This window comes from Ylistrum balloti, unplaced genomic scaffold (assembly GCF_031769215.1).
Source record: "Ylistrum balloti isolate Yb309-2 unplaced genomic scaffold, AGI_CSIRO_Ybal_v1 Utg370154, whole genome shotgun sequence".
NCBI lineage: Eukaryota > Metazoa > Mollusca > Bivalvia > Pectinida > Pectinidae > Ylistrum > Ylistrum balloti.
Genome location: NW_026782153.1, coordinates 279,519 through 301,059, shown reverse-complemented (window position 1 = coordinate 301,059; position 21,541 = coordinate 279,519). Strand labels below are relative to the sequence as shown.

Sequence of the window (21,541 nt, the reverse complement as noted above, 5' to 3'; positions counted from 1 at the left end):
CAAACAGGCTGTACTAAAACTCTCTCTGATTATTATTCTGGAGTATAATATTGATTGATTAAAACTTGAGCAAAGGTCATTGACTGCCATAAAGGTGTCCAGACACCAGATACTGCAACTTTAGTTAATTCATCAGTGAATTATGAAAATCTCAAATTAGAAAAAAAAAACAAGGAAATCTTCTATCTATTAAGGTAAAGATCGCACATGATTCACGAACAGAAAACAGCTTTGGAGTGACCAGGACCTGTGGAATATCCAGCAATGTAATGTATTGTAGTCGGAAATCTAACTGACTGAACAAAAACAAACTGATCTTAACTTATACATGGACAATCCTCCCAGAATACTATCAACATATCTAACAGTATAGGAACTGACAAAAAAATTGGCAAACTGCCATTTAGAAATTGAAAGTCTTGTAAAAAAATTGTATTTACCCTGAAATTTAAAAAAAATATTTTTGATCTATGATTTTTTTTTTTCAAACATATTTAATTGAGCACTTAATTGTTGCTATGACATCACTGGTGTAACTGCATGCATTGATATGTTAAACATAAAATTATCACTATTTCTGTAAGATTTTTTCACAATACATGATAAATTCTTCACATGTATTGGTGTACTGCCATCACTTTGCTTCCATGATTAATGACATCAAAATGAGCAATAATAACAAGAATTCATACTCTGAAAATATTTACCACAAAAAAAGATGTGATCTGTAGAATAAGCAGTGATATTGGACCAGTCCACATCTATCAAAGATAACATACATAGTGGACCAGTTCAAATATATCAAAGGGAAGATAGCATATGTAGTGGATCAGTCCAAGTCTACTAAAGGAAAGATAACACACCTAATGAACCAGTCCAAATCTGTTAAAGGGATGGTACTGGACCAGTGTGGTAATGAACTAATCCAAAATCCAATCATATTATAGGGGTGTTGAACTGGGTCCAAAATCTGTTATAGGGAGTTATACTGGAACACTATTTAAACCAAAAAAAATGGCACTGTGCCAGTCCAAATGTGTTAAAAACATTTTCACTGGACCAGTCCAAATGTGTTAAAAACATTGTCACTGTTAAAAACATTGTCACTGGACCAGTCCAAATATGTTAAAAACATTGTCACTGGACCAGTCCAAATATGTTAAAATCATTGTCACTGGACCAGTCCTAAATCACTAAAGAGGTAGTATAGCATCAGTCCAATTTTGTTAAGGACTGGATGAGTCCAAAATTATCATAGGGGTAGTACTGGACCAGTCCAAATTTGTTAAGGAAGGGTAATGCTATATTATATAGACAATTAAATCTGTCAGAAAAATATCAATAAACCTTTCAACACGATCCACTAATTTCCTTTTTAACAGTTTTTTATAAACATCACCAGCTGTAGTGGTGGAAGAATCACATGAACTCGCAATCATTCAACACCTTCACATGAAAAACAAGGTTGTTTTATACCTGAAAACTTGTTTAAATTTCTCTCACTCTCTTACAAAAATTATACACAAATAAATTTCTCTACAAAAAAAAAATTCTATCTTTATCACATTGTCTTTATAAACACAATCCCTATTGTTGCCATGGTCACAAGTCTAAATTTCATTAAGACAACTATGGTACCCATGACAACAGTGGTTACTGTGTTTCTCAGTTATTGCTTTTGACATCCAGTCATTCTATAGCACATCACCATGGAAACCTAGGTAATAATCGGCGTAGTTACAACATCTGTCGTATCATGTAGTTAAGGATACCTCCGTGTCTAAAGTAGGCCAATTCCACATCTGTGTCGAATCGACAACAAACTTCAAAAGTACGTCCATCATTCAACTACAATCCAAAAACAAGAACAACTTTAGCATAATTGATCACTTAAAAGCTTTAAAGCACAACAGTCAAAATACATGTTCAATCAAGGTAGACAGCAAACATCTACTTGACCCTGGACTGTATGTTTGATAGTGGAATGCAGCAAATTATTTAGTAGGATTGGAAACAAACTCTGTTCAAAATAAAAAAAACCCTTTACAATTCTATATTCAAATTCTAAAATGACATTCATATTCTGTTAACAGTCTCTAGTAAAAAACAGAGACAGATTTTGTACCAAATGTGACAGATACAGATTGAAAGAGTTATAACTGACTCACATTACCTGTACCAGCTGTTAACTGTAGACTCACCTTTACTGACATGACCTGGCCAGCCGTAATGTCTGTAGGGAGATCGACAGTGAAGCGTTCCTTCCCAGTCAGACCGAGACTCTCGGCATTCTGGCCGGGCAGGTACTGGAATGGAATGATTCCCATACCAACAAGATTACTACGGTGAATCCTTTCATAGCTCTCTGCTATCACAGCCTTGATGCCCTGAAAACACAGAAAATTTTATCCAATTTGTTTATACATTATTTACAGCTGGTTGTGCACATGTTTTGGCTTTAGAGGCAGGACACAGTTTACATAGTGTTAATGTTACTAGAACTGACAATTTTTAATTTTTTATTAACTCATCCATTTTTTTTTTAAATTTTAAAAAATAATTTTTAGTTTTTAAGACCCGTTTTCCACTAGATGTCATCCTGAAGCCCAGAAGATTAAAATCTTCTGTGTAGTTTGATTGAAACTCCTGAAAAAAATGTGTCCTTTTTTATTTCTCTTCTTCACAGGGTTACAGGGATGGTTTAAACCCAAGTTCTGCAATGATTATATAATATCCGTGTCAAATGATGGGACAATGATATATCACAGCTGTCAGAGTTATAAACTAAGGGGAGATAACTCTATACATACCAACATCCAGGGACCTTTAGCAGCCCAATCTCGCGATGATCCTGATCCGTAATCCTTCCCAGCCAACACAATCACTTGCTGTTCTTCATTGCGATACCGCTCTGCTGCTTCAAAGATGTCCATCTAAAATAAAGCAATTATGGAGGATTCAAATCAAATGTTTCAAATAAAATTTTCATTTCTAAAAATCAATTCATTTACACTTTGTGGACATCTAACACAACACTGTTACATCCGCTTCTTAATTTCACATGTCCAACACATATATCGATGGAAGTTAATACTTGTATCAGCAAACACATACTTCGACTGAGAGATATAGCAAACTTAACAGACTGATTTATCAGACATTTGATCATCCATCTTATCAGAAAATAATATTTCACGAAAAATGACCGAATGTTAAAGTTAGAAAATGAAAAATTTACCTCCTCTCCATTGGGTAGATAAACAGTCCTTGGTCCCGGTTTAGACACAAATTTATTAACCAATCTGATGTTAGCAAAAGTTCCACGTGTCATCACAGCATCATTTCCACGTCTAGACCCGTAGGAGTTGAACTGTCTTGGGGTCAATCTGTCACCAGGAAGATATATAACTTAAATGTTTGATAATGAGGAGAAACCTTTCCACACAAAAACCAATGAGAGTGACACATTTATCAGAGATATTAGACCCGCTGTGGGAATATCTAGTGTAAAACCTTAAATCACTGAAGTCCATTTGATAGAAATTAATATGTATACATACCAAGTTTCTTCTAGGTTTTCTCTAACTGACAGAGATAAAAAAACTGATAATCTGTTCACAGTCACAAAAATCTTGCATTACAGATAATATCAGAGTATTATGTTGCCATTTAAAATCATTGTATAAAAGACCTTGATGTTGGCTACCTTCTCAAGGCTGCCTTGAGGCTATAGCGTATTTATTACTTGCAACATCTAAAAAAACTTACCCTCGAGACCCAAGGTAGCGAGCAGCAGAACTGTTTCGGGCGATACTCCCTGCAGGTGAAATATGATCTGTGGTAACAGAGTCTCCAAGGTTTAGAAGCACAAATGCATCTTTCAATCCTGTCTGGGAGGGTAACTCTTTTGTCTGAGGAGGGAGAAATGTATCATAAGCATGTATGAATTTTTTCACTGTTAAGACCATGCTGTTTTGGAGGCAAAAAAAAGTTTGTATTTCGCCCCCAATTCTAGTTTTTTTTCCATTTGGTTTTCTGAAGAGAAAATCTATCTGACTTATTCAGAGAAAAGAAACTCATAGGCCATTACAATGTGGTCAACAGTGTTACCATTCCACAAAACTTTATCATTCTGTTTCCATATATCTGACACAGTGAGTATCATTCTAGTGTAATAAATTCACTATTACAACTTAATGTATTTTTAAACCATAGAAAAATGTAGGAGAAAATGTGTGGTGTAAATATAGGCATCTGAAATTTTAGTAAAAGATTTTAGCAATACTCCACTCAATACATGAAGATCTCAGTTTTCGTAGCAGATTTTAGCAAGTCTCCACTCAATACATGAAGATCTCAGTTTTCGTAGCAGATTTTAGCAAGTCTCCACTCAATACATGAAGATCTCAGTTTTTGTAGCAGATTTTAGCAAGTCTCCACACAATACATGAAGATCTCAGTTTTAGGAAAAGATTTTAGCAAGTCTCCACTCAATACAAGAATAATCTGAATGTTTCCCTGAATTCACAGTAAAATATCACACTATGTTATATAGGCATGGTTCACTCTATGGAATCCACATACCATAATCACACCAACCCACTTACCATAATCACACCAACCCACTTACCATAGTCTCAAAGAACGGCGGAGATTTGATGTAGGTGGATTTCGGGTCCCATGGATACAAGATATCTGATGGGGCTTCAAGACTATTCCATCTTTTGTTACCAGCCTGTCAAAAATGATACATTGAAGCCTTCATAGATTTTTTAAAAAGGAAATAAAATATCTACTAAGGTTCCTCCTATATATCATAACTCAAATCAACATATTGAAATAACACTTCTATCTTCATTCTTATTCTACAGATATTGCTTTTCTCACATATTCTTTTTACTTCATTAAAAAAAAAACGAAATCCTGAACATTTTGCAGAAAGCCCTTCCCCATCCTAAATCGCCCGTCTAATCTCTGTTCTGTTGTGGTGGTGTCCTTAGGCTTGTTATTACTCTGGCCAGGACGTGATGGGCCTTCCTGATGTTGTTCACAGAGCAATAACCCAATAAACAAAGAAAATACTCACTGTGATTCTTGAGTAGACATCTGTAAACATGGCAGGAACAACAAACTGCTTCTCTACCTCCTGTCAAACAAACATTTAACGTCAATTATAATGTTCGCCTGTCAAACAAACATTTAACGTCAATTATAATGTTCGCCTGTCAAACAAACATTTAACGTCAATCATAGTGTTCGCCTGTCAAACAGACATTTAACGTCAATTATAATATTCGCCTGTCAAACAAACATTTGTCAATTATAATATTCACCAGTCAAACAAACATTTAACGTCAATCATAGTGTTCGCCTGTCAAACAGACATTTAACGTCAATTATAATATTCACCAGTCAAACAAACATTTAACGTCAATCATAGTGTTCGCCTGTCAAACAAACATTTAACATCAATCATAGTGTTCGCCTGTCAAACAGACATTTAACGTCAATTATAATATTCACCAGTCAAACAAACATTTAACGTCAATTATAATATTCACCAGTCAAACAAACATTTAACGTCAATTATAATGTTCGCCTGTCAAACAAACATTTAACGTCAATTATAATATTCACCAGTCAAACAAACATTTAACGTCAATCATAGTGTTTGCCTGTCAAACAAACATTTGTCAATAATAATATTTGCCTGTCAAACAAGCATTTGTCAATTATAATATTTGCCTGTCAAACAAACATTTGTCAATTATAATATTTGCCTGTCAAACAAGCATTTGTCAATTATAATATTTGCCAGTCAAACATTTAATGTCAATCATAATGTTGGCCTGTCAAACAAACATTTAACGTCAATCATAGTGTTCGCCTGTCAAACAAACATTTAACGTCAATTATGATATTCGCCTGTCAAACAGACATTTAACATCAATCATAATATTCGCCTGTCAAACAAACATTGAACGTCAATTATAATATTCGCCTGTCAAACAAACATTTGTCAATTATAATATTTGCCTGTCAAACAAGCATTTGTCAATTATAATATTTGCCTGTCAAACAAGCATTTGTCAATTATAATATTTGCCTGTCAAACAAGCATTTGTCAATTATAATATTTGCCTGTCAAACAAACATTTGTCAATTATAATATTTGCCTGTCAAACAAACATTTAACGTCAATTATAATATTCACCTGTCAAACAAACATTTAATGTCAATCATAATATTCACCTATCAAACAAACATTTGTCAATTATAATATTCGCCTTTTGTAATCATATATTCGCCTGTCAAACAAACATTGGTCAAAAATATTCAAACTGCTTCTCTACCTCAATTATAATATTTGCCTGTCACATATACATTTTTCCAAGCATAATGACAAACATTTGTCAATTATAAAATTCAAATATGAGGCCCTAAGGGGACCTTAACGGTCACCTGAGGAATATATGTCAATAATCTGGGCATTTTAAAATGTTGCAAAAAGGTAACAACACTTGTGCAGGACCATGTGTAAAACATCTGTACCAAGTTTGAACATGACCCACCCAATGGTTCTTGAGAGGAAGTCCATAATGTCTTAGCCAAACAGAGGCCATGGTGGCCATCTTGGATTTTGAATCGCCCCAAAAAGTTAAAACACTTGCCAGGACCTTGTGTAGAACATTTGTATCAAGTTTCCCCTATTGGGGCCACGCCCTTTTTGTTTGCAAACTTGAAGCAGCTTTCCCATGGGGATGCTTTGTGCCAAGTTTGGTTAAAATCCATCCACTGGTTCTTGAGAAGTAGTCTTTTAATGAAGGTTTTTACATATGGCCCCTTTTACACCCCTTATGGACCCCAAAGGGAACATTATCACTTTTTTCAACACAATTTCATATGTCCTTCACTAAGGGATGCTGTCTACCAAATTTGGTTGAAATCAAAGTCAAAATTTTCGACCCTTTTGAGTGCCCCCTAGTCGTTTTTGACCCAAATTTTTTTTCATTCGCAAACTTTGTAGACCTTGCCATAAGGACCCTAAATATAAAATATGAACTTAATCTGACTGTTGGTTCATGAGAAGAGGATTTTTAAAGATTTACCTAATTTTACCCCTTATTCCCCCTCCTGCGGCCCCTATTGGGGCCACACCCTTTTTCTTCACAAACTTGAAGCGGCTTCCCATGGGGATGCTTTGTGCCAAGTTTGGTCAAAATCCATTCAGTGGTTCTTGAGAAGAAGTCGAATATGTGAAAAGTTAACAACGCACATTGCACGACGCACGATGATAGACAAATCATGATGGTAATAGGTCACCATGAGCCTTCGGCTAGTATCAGAGGCCAGGTAGGACAGGTAGGCCACCAGTATCTGAGGTCAGGCAGGCCACTAGCATCAGAGGCCAGGTAGGACAGGTAGATCACTAGTATCTGAGGCCAGGTAGGACAGGTAGGCCACCAGTATCTGAGGTCAGGCAGGCCACTAGCATCAGAGGCCAGGTAGGACAGGTAGGCCACTAGTATCAGAGGCCAGGTAGGACAGGTAGGCCACTAGTATCTGAGGCCAGGTAGGACAGGTAGGCCAACAGTATCTGAGGCCAGGCAGGCCACTAGTATCAGAGGCCAGGTAGGCCACTAGTATCTGAGGCCAGGTAGGACAGGTAGGCCACCAGTATCAGAGGACAGGTAGGCCACTAGTATCAGAGGCCAGGTAGGACAGGTAGGCCACCAGTATCTGAGGACAGGCAGGCCACTAGCATCAGAGGCCAGGTAGGACAGGTAGGCCACTAGTATCTGAGGCCAGGTAGGCCACTAGTATCTGAGGACAGGTAGGACAGGTAGGCCACTAGTATCAGAGGCCAGGTAGGACAGGTAGGCCACTAGTATCTGAGGCCAGGTAGGACAGGTAGGCCAACAGTATCTGAGGCCAGGCAGGCCACTAGTATCAGAGGCCAGGTAGGCCACTAGTATCTGAGGCCAGGTAGGACAGGTAGGCCACCAGTATCTGAGGACAGGTAGGCCACTAGTATCAGAGGCCAGGTAGGACAGGTAGGCCACTAGTATCTGAGGCCAGGTAGGCCACCAGTATCTGAGGACAGGTAGGCCACTAGTATCTGAGGCCAGGTAGGCCACTAGTATCTGAGGACAGGTAGGACAGGTAGGCCACCAGTATCTGAGGACAGGTAGGCCACTAGTATCTGAGGACAGGTAGGCCACCAGTATCTGAGGACAGGTAGGCCTCCAGTATCTGATGCCAGGTAGGCCAATAGACCTTTGATTCTTGTAGACAGCCCTACTGCCCTGTGTTCATCATTAACTCTACATATTATCTTCTGTCTTTATCACCTACACCTGGAGAGAACATACCTGGATTTCTTCCCTTGTCGGCCAGATATCCCTGAGAAACACATCTTTTCCTTCACCATTAGTTCCTAGAAAAGACAGATAACATTACAACAATGAGTATGACATTGATGATTTGTTCCTACTTTAAATATTTACATTAGGTCTGTATATCTGAACTTCTGTTACACATGAATGTGTTCACCATATATTCCAAAGTCTATTTTTACCTTATAGGCTGTTTCTAAGTCAACCCTATTCAAAATCTATTTCTTTGCTACATTCGTTTAGAAAAAAAACAAATAAAAGATCTTTCTTAATTTTTATTTTTTTGTGATACACAATATCTATATTTTCCTCATAGCCTAAACCTGACCTCACGGTAAACAAAATCAATTTCTCCCCAAGCTTATGTTTCTCCCCATGTATATGTTTGGAAACATGAACTATTCACAAAATACCTTTATTACTATGGGCCTTGGATTTTTTTCTTACCTAAGGGCTGTGTTTCAAAGTCCACGAGAACAGTTCCAGCGAGTGCGTAGGCTATGACAAGGGGCGGAGAAGCTAAGTAATTAGCCCGTGTCAGGGGATGGATTCGTCCTTCAAAGTTACGATTCCCTGAGAGCACGCCACATGCTACTAAATCATTCTGACGAAACAATAAAACAAATAATAACAGCAATATCATAAAAACACAAGACAAAAAATATACCAGATAATGAAAAAAACTTACCAAAAAAATAAATGTTTAGAAACTTCAATAAATATAATCAGTAACTAGAACACTGACAGGTCACAAAGGACCTCAGTACGCGGCTGGAAATCCCCCAATTCCTCCCTCCAACCCAACCTTAGATACCCACACCCAAGACAGACAAATTACTGACAAGACCTTAAGTATGCTCTGCCAAAAAAGTAAAGAAAGACTGTTATGAAAAAACACACCAACAAATACATTCAACAATCTTTTTTTTTTTAATTTGAAATAACAGTGACCTTCACCTTAGGTCTTCAGATATAAAAAGTTATGTCCCAAGCAAACACTTTTGGTGATGAAGTATTGTATGAAATTTGAGTTAGATCAGCCAAGACAAACTCTAGTTTTCATATGGACACTGATTTCTTATATATAGCAAGTGACCTTGACCTTGGGAGAAGAAAATCTACATACCCCTAGCAAGCACTTCCTTCAAGGAGGCTAGGCATAACGTATGAATGTCACTTGTCAAACAGAATTCTAGACACTGTTCAGAAACCAAAAAATGGACAGAAAGACAGACACAGACAGACAGACAAGCTGATTACTATAAGGCATCACATCTCGATGCTGGCCCAGTAAGTATTATTTGAGAATGTTTGTAACCAGCAGGTTTCCACAGAGAAATAGAGACAAATTATAGCTATAGAAAAGAATAATGTAAGAAAATAAATGAACACTACCCCATCTACTATACTGTACACTAATTGACGATAAAAAAAAGCACACTTTTAATGACTGAACAAATAAGATAATAATTTCCCAGTACATCAGGACTGACTCACCTTTTCTATGGCCTCTGATACAGGCTCTGGTAGAGGTCCACTGTTTCCAATACAGGTCATGCAGCCATAACCCACAATGTCAAATCTGCAAACAAACCATCCCTTTACATTCTTTATAGCCTAATGGTTTTACAAATATCCTATTCTGAAGAGCTTTTCTGTAGCCTCTGATGTTACATTGTCACCTACAAAGGACCCATCCAGGGTAAATTCTCTGATGTTACATTCTGTCACCATCTACAAAGGTCCCATCCAGGGTAAATTCTCTGATGTTACATTCTGTCACCTTCTACAAAGGTCCCATCCAGGGTAAAATCTCTGATGTTACATTCTGTCACCTTCTACAAAGGTCCCATCCAGGGTAAAATCTCTGATGTTACATTCTGTCACCTACAAAGGACCCATCCAGGGTAAATTCTCTGATGTTACATTCTGTCACCTTTTACAAAGGTCCTATCTAGGGTAAATTCTATGATGTTACATTCTGTCACCATCTACAAAGGTCCCATCCAGGGTAAATTCTCTGATGTTACATTCTGTCACCTTTTACAAAGGTCCTATCTAGGGTAAATTCTATGATGTTACATTCTGTCACCATCTACAAAGGTCCCATCCAGGGTAAATTCTCTGATGTTACATTCTGTCACCTTCTACAAAGGTCCCATCCAGGGTAAAATCTCTGATGTTACATTCTGTCACCTACAAAGGACCCATCCAGGGTAAAATCTCTGATGTTACATTCTGTCACCTTTTACAAAGGTCCCATCCAGGGTAAAATCTCTGATGTTACATTCTGTCACCTACAAAGGACCCATCCAGGGTAAAATCTCTGATGTTACATTCTGTCACCTTTTACAAAGGTCCCATCCAGGGTAAAATCTCTGATGTTACATTCTGTCACCTACAAAGGACCCATCCAGGGTAAATTCTCTGATATTACATTATGTCACCTTCTACAAAGGTCCCATCCAGGGTAAATTCTCTGATATTACATTCTGTCACCTTCTACAAAGGACCCATCCAGGGTAAATTCTCTGATGTTACATTCTGTCACCTTCTACAAAGGTCTCATCCAGGGTAAATTCTCTGATGTTACATTCTGTCACCTTCTACAAAGGTCCCATCCAGGGTAAAATCTCTGATGTTACATTCTGTCACCATCTACAAAGGTCCCATCCAGGGTAAAATCTCTGATGTTACATTCTGTCACCATCTACAAAGGTCCTATCCAGGGTAAATTTCCTGTCATGACAATTTCTTATCTCATCTCAATAAATCTATATTCTTTCCTTTTAAACTGAGACACTTTCCTCATTCCACCCTTCCATTCCTCCGACTTACCCCAGTTTTTGTAGATAAGGCGTGACCCCACTCTCCCTAAGGTAGTATGTCACAACTCCGCTGCCTGGTGACAGACTTGTCTTGATGTAGGGACTCACACTTAGCCCCGCCTCCACTGCCTTCTTTGCCAGTAGCCCCGCCCCTAACATTACTGACGGATTACTGGTGTTGGTACAGCTTGTGATGGCTGCTATGACAACAGACCCATGGGACAATAAATATTCCTGGTTGTCAAAGACAATTGGGGCAGTGACAGATTGGCGGTCCCCAGGAATGGCAAATCCCTGTTAAGTAAACAAGACAGAAAAATGATTTTGTTTTTCATTATAACACTTCCAACACTGAGTTTAGTGGAAATCTTATTAATAACACTGATCACCTGTAGCCAGTCTTACTTATCCTAAAATCATTAAAAAAAAAAATGTTGATGAGTAACAAGACCAAAACTCCAACCTAAACTTAATACAGCAACTCTGCTCCTCATACTATCAGGAGAAATATTGAAGTGAAAAACATCACAAGTCAATAATCTTCCTGAAGAACATGGCCTTTGTATCAATATGGTGACAAGTTATGACCTTACGGAGACAAGTTTAACCTGATCTTGAAGCCGACGTTGTTGTTAAGACAAGTTTAACCTAACCTTGAAGCCAACTTTGTTGTTAAGACAAGTTTAACCTGACCTTGAAGCCGACTTTGTTGTTAAGACAAGTTTAACCTGACCTTGAAGCCGACTTTGTTGTTAAGACAAGTTTAACCTGACCTTGAAGCCAACTTTGTTGTTAAGACAAGTTTAACCTGACCTTGAAGCTGACTTTGTTGTTAAGACAAGTTTAACCTGACCTTGAAGCCGACTTTGTTGTTAAGACAAGTTTAATCTGACCTTGAAGCCGACTTTGTTATTAAGACAAATTTGACCTGACCTTGAAGCCGACTTTGTTGTTGAGGCATGCTTGGAAGTCCGTCTTCATGTCAGTCACAGCCACTTTGTCATGGGGACGCTTGGGACCAGAACAGCAGGATACAATGGTAGAAAGATCAAGCTCCACAATCTGAAAAAGTTAAAGGTCAGAGGTCATCTTAATTGATTGAATGTCAAACTAAAATTATTGAGTTCTTCTAGATGAAACGTGGTCTTCACTCTCACAGTGTGATAGTAAAACGATATAAAATCACAACTATTGAAATAGCTATGGGAAAGCTGGTATATAAGTATTTGTATGATACCATCTTTCACAATGAGAATTTTACAATATTTGTAATGATTTTGAACAGATGGAATATTTTGGTGACTTCATCCAGTTTGATAAAGATAAGAGCTCCCAGAGGGATCTTGGTATCCAATATTGTTTGATCTGTATTTGTTATTTGCAGGTTGGATCTTTTCTCTTCTTCTCTTTTCATTTCAAAGTTTTTGCCCTTAATTATAAGAAATTTGAATAATTCTTTTCAATAATAATGATAGTATTTATATTAGATAAAAAATGTTTTCCTGGAAGTCATTTTGTTTTTCTTGTTCAGTCCCAATATCAAATGGGGACAACTTGGAACCAAGGGAAACCTATGTATAAAATTTGAGAGAGATCCATTAAGTACTTCTAAGAAATAGCGATAACAAACTTTACTAAGTGAAATCCAAGATTTCTTCTCAAAAAATTACAATAACAAGGATTGTTTATGGATAGACAGACAATGGACCATGGAACACTGATGTAGGGCGATTTGAATATCTAAAAATAGCTCCGCAAACGCAGGCAACACCCCACAGCCTTATTATAAAGTTGGGTGCAGGGCTGAGATTGTGAAGAACCTCAATAGGCTGTGTAGGTCCATAGGCCCAACATGCCCAGCGAAAATGTTGATTGCTGGTGATGTCGTTCTTGAGATAATGAGCGGGACGCAAATTCAAGATGGCGCCCATAACCACCATATTGGATATCGGGCCACGACGAAAAACAATAGGGTTGTGTAGGTCCATAGACCCAACATCCTCAGTGAAAATGGTGACCACTGGCGCTGTCAGTTTTGAGATAATGAGCGGAACGCAAATTCAAGATGGCGCCCGTAACTGCCATATTGGATATTGGGCGGCGACAAAAAACAATAGGGTGGTATAGGTCAATAGGCCGAACATCCTCAGTAGAGATAAATTCACAAACAGGTAAACAATATTACCTATTCTATACATAAATTGATACTTTAAGTCAAGTCTTTATAAGCAAATATCTTCCATGATTTGAAGACAAAACATTTGCTGGACTTGTTGAATTCCAGTTAAATAACCATCAAGTATATCAAGATAAACACATAAAGGGAGATTACCTTAACAAACACACTTAACCACAGATATCTGAGGGCAGATTACTCTAAACAAATAAAGAGGTAAAATGTGTGAACTAGCAAACACACTTCACCTCAGTGTATCAGCATCAAGGAAAGAAACAAACCTGTGAGAATACAGGATCCTGGGATGAATCACCATAGTTACGAAACATATTGACAGCATGGAGGTATTTCTCTATCTGTTGTATCTTGTCATTGTGACGACCTTGAACAAAAAAAAATTGATTGGTAATTTAACTTTAGTGACACAAAATTTCTATAATGAAAAAAATAGCCCTAGATTTTTCTTATATTCCCTGTAAAATCATATATTTTCATATGGTTCGATTCTCATAGTTTTTCAAGTTTGATTTGAGAAATAGACAGCTCAAAATATCAAATCATACTTATTCTAAAATTTCATGGAGATATGAAATCATAGAGTACCCACGATATCATCGAAGATTAATCATCCACAAAAATTACTGATTTGTCAGTATTTGATTTAATATACATCTTGTTCTGTCTTATTTTTTGTGACCTCATCATCATCAAGCTTGTACCTGTTTGACGTAAATACTCTAGACTTTTCCCGTCCACAGGGAAAAATCCAATGGTGGCTCCATACTCTGGACACATATTGGAGATAGTAGCACGGTCAGCAATCGAGAGATGTTCAACACCAGGGCCAAAAAACTCCACAAATTTTCCAACCACACCAATCTGTCTCAAGTTCTAGAAGAATGAAAAGATTTCTAATGTATTCAGTTAAACAGTACACAGTTGTTTCATATCTAAGCCCCCAACAAGCTATTTCTCCTCGGTGATGAAACTGCACTGATACTAAAGGCAGAAATTATCTGTATACATGAATTATCTGAAGCAAGTCATTGATGTCAACAACTTGTCTGTCTTAACGTACGCAAGACACATAAAAAAAAAGGAAAGCAGTTGTCAGTTAACATCTGCAATTGTAATCAGAACAATGCTTCATCAAATTAGAAGTATGAATGCATTAGAGAATGCAGATTTTCTGTTTGGTTTAAATATAAGAAAATGATCCTACCTTAGTAATTGTCAGCACAACGTCTGTGGAAGTGACCAGAGGGTTGACCACTCCAGTCAATTTGTACCCAACAACCTGTGGTAGCACCATACTAATGGCCTGTCCTAACATGACTGCTTCAGCCTCGATCCCTCCGACACCTGTAATGATATATAGACTGACCAACCACAGAACCAGACTGACCACTTCAGCCTTGATCCCTCCGACACCTGTGATGATATAAAGACTGACCAATCACAGAACCAGACTGACCACTTCAGCCATAATTTCTACAATGCCTGAGATTAAACACAGACTGACTACTCAGTTAAAAAGTCGCTCACCTGATATTCCATGTTCATCGAAGAAAGACTTAGTGTTGATCAAAAATACATTAACATGTACACAAGTGGCATTCAATGTTTGACATCCAATCAACTCTAAACACTTATTACCTGGATTATTCTTTTTTCTCTCAAAATTTTTTTTTTGGCTTTGACCTAGAAATACCTTTCCACAAAATATCCTGCTTCATTGACTTACAAGAAGTCTTTTACAGACAAACATGTTTGATCCCTATAACCTTAACATGGGTGAAGGTCATTTCTTTTCACAAACAATGTCAGGCGTCATCCTTCATACCTCAGGGCTCTCGAACTGCCAGATTTGGGGCCGAATATTCCCAATGCCAAATAGTATCTTTTTTTTTCCCAATTTAGACCCCAAGTTTTCCCAATTCTAAGGAAAACACAGCTCTTTTTCCCAATTCTAAGGCCCCAGTCCCGAAATGGGGTGTGAGAGCCCTGTACCTGTAAGTCAATTTCCATACTTCTGCACCATTTGGTTGTCAGAAGAACTTGTTTAGAGGTTTTAACAAATTCAACCTCTATAATCTTGAATGAGAGTCATGGTGATTTCTTTATGCAAATGTGTTGGGCATCATCCCAAAGACCTGAGCCAAATATGATGACATTTGGTCTATTGGTCATGGAGAAGTCATTAAAATGGAAAAGTTGCTGGACAATGGATGCCATACCACTTAGCACTTTGGGGGTGGTAAGCTCACACCTTCTGGTCAAACAACCAAATTGACCCTTTCAGCTGCCATCCCTTTGATGTCTCTGATTAAACACAGACGAACCACTCAGTTTGAAAGGAAATGATTTCAAAAGAGATACAAGTGATTAGCACCTGGAAATATAAATTTAGAGTTAGATAAAGTGGAGTCAAATACTGAATTGAACTGTATCATACAGCTGTTTCAACCTTCTAGGACTCGTCAGTGATGCTGTATCATACAGCTGTTTCAACCTTCTAGGACTCGTCAATGATGCTATATCATTCAGCTGTTTCAACCTTCTAGGACTCGTCAATGATGCTGTATCATACAGCTGTTTCAACCTTCTAGGACTCGTCAATGATGCTGTATCATACAGCTGTTTCAATCTTCTAGGACTCGTCAGTGATGCTATATCATACAGCTGTTTCAACCTTCTAGGACTCGTCAGTGATGCTGTATCATACAGCTGTTTCAACCGTCTAGGACTTGTCAGTGATGCTGTATCATACTGCTGTTTCAACCTTCTAGGACTCATCAGTGATGCTGAATCATTAAGCTGTTTCAACCTTCTAGGACTCATCAGTGATGCTTGGAGCCTAAAGTGTTGAAACCTAGATGCTGACAGAAGCCATCAATACAACTTGTATTACAATGACATTCATACATGTTTTTGTTACTTTTACACACAAATACAACTGGATACGTACCCCAGCCGACCACACCGAGCCCGTTGATCATTGTGGTGTGAGAATCGGTACCAACCAGACTGTCAGGATATAGAATATCGTTAGAGTCAAACACCACTTTTGCCAAATATTCCAAGTTCACCTGGTGGACGATTCCAGAACCAGGGGGGACAATCATCATGTTCTGTAATGCTTTAGCTCCCCACTGAAAAATCAAACCGTACAGCAGATTAACAGCCATTCATTTTCAACTATAACGACCTTTATCATTCATTTGGGTACTTTTCATTTCATATGTGGGGAAAGGAAGATCAATTGGAGAGGAAATTTTAATTGGTAAACTAAATATTATGTGAATTTCCCAATATTATGTAGGGTTTTCCATAATATTTTTAGTAGTAGGCTGTGTAGTGAAAGTAGGAGGCTGGCCTGCCGTGTACGTGTAGTCATGAACGGAACATTATTACGGAACTGGATTGGTGTAGGCGGCCAAATGATCAAAGTAGCCGGTCAAATATCTATAGTATATGGCTATATTTTATCAAAAGGTTTTGGTAAAAAAATGACTGATGATTAAAACTATGCCTCAGTATTTTTAGGTGGGCCAAATATTTACATACACAAAAATAATTCTGATCCTCAAGGAAACAGGCCTCTATATCTTTTATAACTATTGTCTACATTTAATGATTCTTGTCTCTTCATTCTCACCTTCAGAAACACAAAGCGTTCCTTGTTTCTCTCAAACTCTAGTTCCTGGTTCTTTTCTAAAGCTTCCACACTACAACCCAAAACAAAGTTTCACTTAATGATATATACAGGATTCATAACATTATCTGACAATAGACTGGTAATAAGCCTGTCTATAATTGTTCTGTAAATACTGATTTTACCACAGACTAATTCACTACACTATAAAAAGCCCTACCCCTGCTGTAACATGTGATGGTTCCAGGCAGTAACCATGCAGAAGTTGTTTATGCCTTTGGTAAACAAACAGTTACTTTTCTTCATAAACAGTAATACAATACTGCAGGAAAAATTTCTTTCATAAGTGAATTACTGTCACAAATTGCAAGATAAGAATGATTTTCTGCAAACCATCCTAACACGACAAAGATGCAGGGTGATACTATGAATAAATCTATACACTGCTACAACAGAATAATTCAGTCTGGGTTACATAAGTTCATTGTTAAGAAGAGTAATTGACCACCACAGGCAAGGGATAACCAGTTTCACTACGATTGCTTCAGTACAAGCTGGTGAAATTTTACTTCTGAAGGGCTAAAATTCTGGGCATATTTGTATTGTTCCTAACAACATCACTCCATGTGATCTTTACTGCTGAGAAGTTTCTGTGGCTCAGAAATTGTGAAATTAAGTTGCTTTACAGTAAAGTAAATGTTAAAATTTTGTTGGTGAATGAAGTTGCTATTTGAGAAAAGTTGAAGGTCAAAGACATAGGTCAAGGGTCACAGCTTGTGAATTTGAGGTAAAGGGTCACATTTAAAAGTCAAGGGTCATAGCTTCCAGCCATGAGGAAAAAAAATTAATTATAAATAATAAATAAATGTTAACTTTTATTTGATGTCAAGCAAGTATTAAACTAAACTCTATAGTTGCTGAATCAAGAGAGATTTTGAAATTCTTGTCTTTGCTGTTTTGCTTTTTTAACAAAATCTTCATAAATAAAAAAAATTATCAAACTTCTATTCATTCTATTTAAGTTTCAAAAATTGTAGGTTTGCTAAATTTCCATGAAAAGCTCAACAAAAATATGATAATTTGCAGCAAGTTCTATACAAGATATTTTTCAGCTCATCTTTTAGAGGTAGGAAAGTGAGATCATCTATTGTACTGACCCTGCTCTCTGCAGTCCAGGACAAGTATATGGCTGGCTTTTTAGAAAGGAACACTGCGAACAAGAGGCAGACCCTGACCTTTTACACGAACTTTGACCTCCACCAGGGTTGGGAGAATTCAACAAACTACAAGAGAAACCAGACCAAAAGTTATTTTAAAGACCCAAGATCTGTACATAACAACCTAAAACCTACATTTTAATTTTCAAAAAATATTTTCAAAAAAACATCAAAAGTTTGCTTGATGCCCCTTACGTTATGGTGGAGGTAAATAAAAAAATAAATATTATCTCATGTGTCCCTGTTTCCATCAGGATTAAACAAATATGTTGTATGTATTACATTTATTTATTAAGAAAATAACAGTTAGCAGTACAATGACTAGTGGAATTCAGAATCTGCAAGAAGACTATATATCAAGAAATAATGCCAAATATGAAAGACTGTGCACTTAAATGACCAGGACCAGTTAATGTTAAACTATATGCGAAGTTCAGAATATGAGATGTCTGTTGGGATAGCTAAACATGCTTATATTTCAAGTTTTGTTTTAAAAGCAAAAAGTCAAACTTAAACATGATTCCATAAACAGCTAGATCCTGTTACCTAGCAACTTAAAGAATCCTACCTGAAACATTGAGATGATCCTGCTGATACAGAGTTTATACACAACACCTCAGTCTTTTCCCATCACAAGTAAAAATACCTAGAGCTCGATCCTCAACCTTGGTTTGATACAAGTATTCCATGTTTATCAGTAATGGATTTTAAAGATATACTCATAAACCCTTATTGTTCCTCGTCACTAAAGGTTCACATACGCCTCAGACAACAGCTCATACCAAATTTGGTCAAAATCTAAAGATTTTCTTCAGGAAAAGAAGTGTTTGATCGAATGTTAAATGACTCACCTGCGTGCCACATCCACCTGTATTGAATGGTCAATAACTAGATCCACTGGACACACAGGGTTGATCTTGTTGGGATCACCATCCAGTCGCTTGACAGCATCACGCATCGCTGCAAAGTCCACCACAGCAGGTACACCTCTGTAACAAAGTCACATGTCACTACAGCAGGTACACCTCTGTAACAAAGTCACATGTCACTACAGCAGGTACACCTCTGTAACAAAGTCACATGTCAATCACTACAGCAGGTACACCTCTGTAACAAAGTCACATGTCACTACAGCAGGTACACCTCTGTAACAAAGTCACATGTCACTACAGCAGGTACACCTCTGTAACATAGTCACATGTCACTACAGCAGGTACACCTCTGTAACAAAGTCACATGTCAATCACTACAGCAGGTACACCTCTGTAACAAAGTCACATGTCACTACAGCAGGTACACCTCTGTAACAAAGTCACATGTCACTACAGCAGGTACACCTCTGTAACAAAGTCACATGTCAATCACTACAGCAGGTACACCTCTGTAACAAAGTCACATGTCAATCACTACAGCAGGTACACCTCTGTAACAAAGTCACATGTCAATCACTACAGCAGGTACACCTCTGTAACAAAGTCACATGTCACTACAGCAGGTACACCTCTGTAACATAGTCACATGTCAGTCAAACATCACCCTGGAATCTTTTTCTACTCTGAATTCAAACAACATCATTCCAATCTTTCAAGAAGGCTACATTTAGTTAATATACCTTAAAAATGATGCCAGTCATTTTCTATTACATTGAATATCTGTTTAAGTTTATTGGAGGGGAGCTACTTCAATCACACAGCTGGATAACTACTGTCTATGTAGAGGTAAATGACTTTTCTGTCTGTATCCTGTGAGTGGAGGGTTGCTTTTCACAGGAACTTTGATTAATTAAGTCAATATTTGTAAGCTAGCCTATAAGAAGTTTTATCAATCAATTTGTCTATGACCAGTTTATACGATTTTTGTTTCTCTGTATACTTTGCTATAAAACAGGACTTATAGTGGCTTAATATGATGATATATATAGGCATTATCACGTCTTCTCATCTTTCTTTTTAAATCAAAAAACTTCTCACTAAAAGTAAGACAAAAAATAAGAACAGTATTAATAAATGTGCCTGTTTCCAGTTAACCTACTAACACTAATACTTCATGCCAACCTTGAACTTTTTGAGACAATTTTCAAAGAAGTACTGTTATAGTCCAGATCCCTCTCCATATGAAATTATTTCTTTAAATGAATTTTTTTTTGCCTCCCTACCATCGGGAATTTTTACAGGTTTTGGGGAACACATTTATTTTTGTCTGTAAGTGCAGTTTCAGTAGGATGAAGTTATTGTTACCATTGTTGTGTCCATAACATCAATGTCCAATGTTTAGTCTTATTCCTGTTTTTGATAAAAAAATGTCATAATTTTAAAAAATAATGTTTTTGTCTCTATCTTTTATTTCTATTTTTCAAAGGAGACAAAAAAATCTTTCATATTTGCAAGTCTTTTTTTTTACATTGCATGAGTGTTTTTCAAATGTGTTGAGTATATAACAAGTCTGGAAAGCACACATAGAAGTCAGCTTTTTCTTTCACCTTGGAAAGTACGAGGCCTTAATCTGCATAACTTAGTTGAAATCCTTCACCGTGACCATGGACCGTGTGACATTAACCTTGAAACACTTACGTGAAGTCTTGCAGTATTACCCGGGAGGGCTTGAAAGGTATTTCAACATTTTTCCCCTGATTTTCCTCCCAGTTGAGGATATTGTCCACATCAACACGCTTGATCTGGAAACCATCACAGTTTCGGATGGCAGACTCCAGCAACACTCTTATAGAATATGGCAGTTTTTCTGAAACATAACAATGCGTAAAGCAAAGATTTCTACACAGTACTAATATCACCTGAAACAACCTTCGCAACATTACATAAAAATACTCGATTTTTTATTAAAATAAAATTTATTTTCCTGGAAGTATTCATTAATGTTACTTTTATGTTTAAAAAATTCATTTCTTCATTATATAAATGTCAACAAACAATGAAACTTTTCATTTAGCAGGAGCTGGTGACGTGAGGTTACCATAGCGACTGTCGTTCAGCGCAGTAAGGTTGAAGAAAGAGAAGTTCTTGCCCTCTATAGTGATGCTCTGTTTCAGCTCTGTGAAGCCTGATAACAAAAGAGAGAGATTAAGACTTCATTCATAGGAATAGTGTATACTTTAGACAGTCTTGTCGATAGACACAAAACAACCCATAACCAGACTGGGATATAAATGTAAGGAAAGACAACTCTTGTTAGAGATTGATAAATAACAACCAAACACTTTACATACTGAACACTTAGAACAGGACTACCATTGAATTGAATACATCTAACCA

General features: G+C 37.2%; 1 protein-coding gene across 1 annotated transcript; it reads right to left on the bottom strand.

Moving 5' to 3' along the window:
- Positions 1 to 1,095: 1,095 nt before the first annotated feature.
- LOC132550864 (cytoplasmic aconitate hydratase-like) lies at positions 1,096 to 21,288 on the bottom strand. Its single transcript, XM_060214955.1, has 20 exons — positions 21,243 to 21,288; positions 19,124 to 19,261; positions 18,213 to 18,338; positions 17,059 to 17,128; positions 16,369 to 16,552; positions 14,623 to 14,762; positions 14,120 to 14,291; positions 13,682 to 13,782; positions 12,158 to 12,286; positions 11,235 to 11,518; positions 9,894 to 9,978; positions 8,844 to 9,000; positions 8,373 to 8,437; positions 5,087 to 5,146; positions 4,631 to 4,735; positions 3,769 to 3,911; positions 3,239 to 3,386; positions 2,811 to 2,933; positions 2,202 to 2,387; positions 1,096 to 1,848 (listed from the first exon to the last, which is right to left on the bottom strand). The coding sequence occupies exons 2-20, from the start codon at positions 19,228 to 19,230 to the stop codon at positions 1,738 to 1,740; spliced, it is 2,496 nt and encodes an 831-aa protein (XP_060070938.1). The 5' UTR covers positions 19,231 to 19,261; positions 21,243 to 21,288; the 3' UTR covers positions 1,096 to 1,737.
- Between the last annotated feature and the right edge of the window lie 253 nt (positions 21,289 to 21,541).

Bases quoted from the DNA above. Each gene is read 5' to 3' on its own strand.
- LOC132550864 (XM_060214955.1), bottom strand. From the start codon at position 19,230: ATGCGTGATGCTGTCAAGCGACTGGATGGTGATCCCAACAAGATCAAC. The intron at 18,339-19,123 runs GTGAGTCATTTA...TTTCTCTTGTAG, and splicing joins CAGGTGGATGTGGCACGCAG to TTTGTTGAATTCTCCCAACC. The intron at 1,849-2,201 runs GTGAGTCTACAG...TTTGGATTGTAG, and splicing joins GCCAGGTCATGTCAGTAAAG to TTGAATGATGGACGTACTTT.